Here is a 327-nt window from a genome sequence, read left to right as displayed (position 1 = left end):
GGTACATGGAGCCGTTGAGCTCGGCTGGCACCCGCTCCAGCACCAGCTCTTTGCCGTCGTGCTCGGCGCTGCCGTCGAGGAGCCGGCTCCCCACCCGCGTCCAGGTGAAGAGGGGCTCGGGGAAGACTTCATTCTGTGGGGAGATGCGGGCGGGGGGAGGCTGTGAGATGAGCGTAGTGGGGGACCAAACCCCATCTCGTGCCTGGAGCAAGGACAGGGTACAGCCAAAACACCCAGGGTGCACCAATGTAGGGACCGTGGTGCAACCCAAGGCCACCAAGCCAACCCCATGCAGTGGTGGCACCGATGCAAGGCTGGCCGTTGGGC

At 65.4% G+C, this 327-nt stretch overlaps 1 protein-coding gene across 1 annotated transcript in view; it reads right to left on the bottom strand.

The window, feature by feature from the left end:
* Nucleotides 1-5: 5 nt before the first annotated feature.
* The window catches only part of IGSF21 (immunoglobin superfamily, member 21), a gene marked incomplete at its 3' end in the record, with an annotated part of 2,579 nt that continues 2,257 nt past the window's right edge, over nucleotides 6-327 (bottom strand). Inside the window, exon 3 of the mRNA XM_009698273.1 lies at nucleotides 6-133. Within this exon, the coding sequence (XP_009696575.1) occupies nucleotides 6-133 (128 nt within the window). The remainder of the gene's footprint in view (nucleotides 134-327) is intronic.

The sequence above is a fragment of the Cariama cristata genome, unplaced genomic scaffold (assembly GCF_000690535.1).
Source record: "Cariama cristata isolate BGI_N322 unplaced genomic scaffold, ASM69053v1 scaffold25820, whole genome shotgun sequence".
In the NCBI taxonomy this organism is placed as follows: Eukaryota; Metazoa; Chordata; class Aves; order Cariamiformes; family Cariamidae; genus Cariama; species Cariama cristata.
Note: the sequence above shows the minus strand (reverse complement) of the source record. Positions and strands in the feature narration are given on the sequence as shown.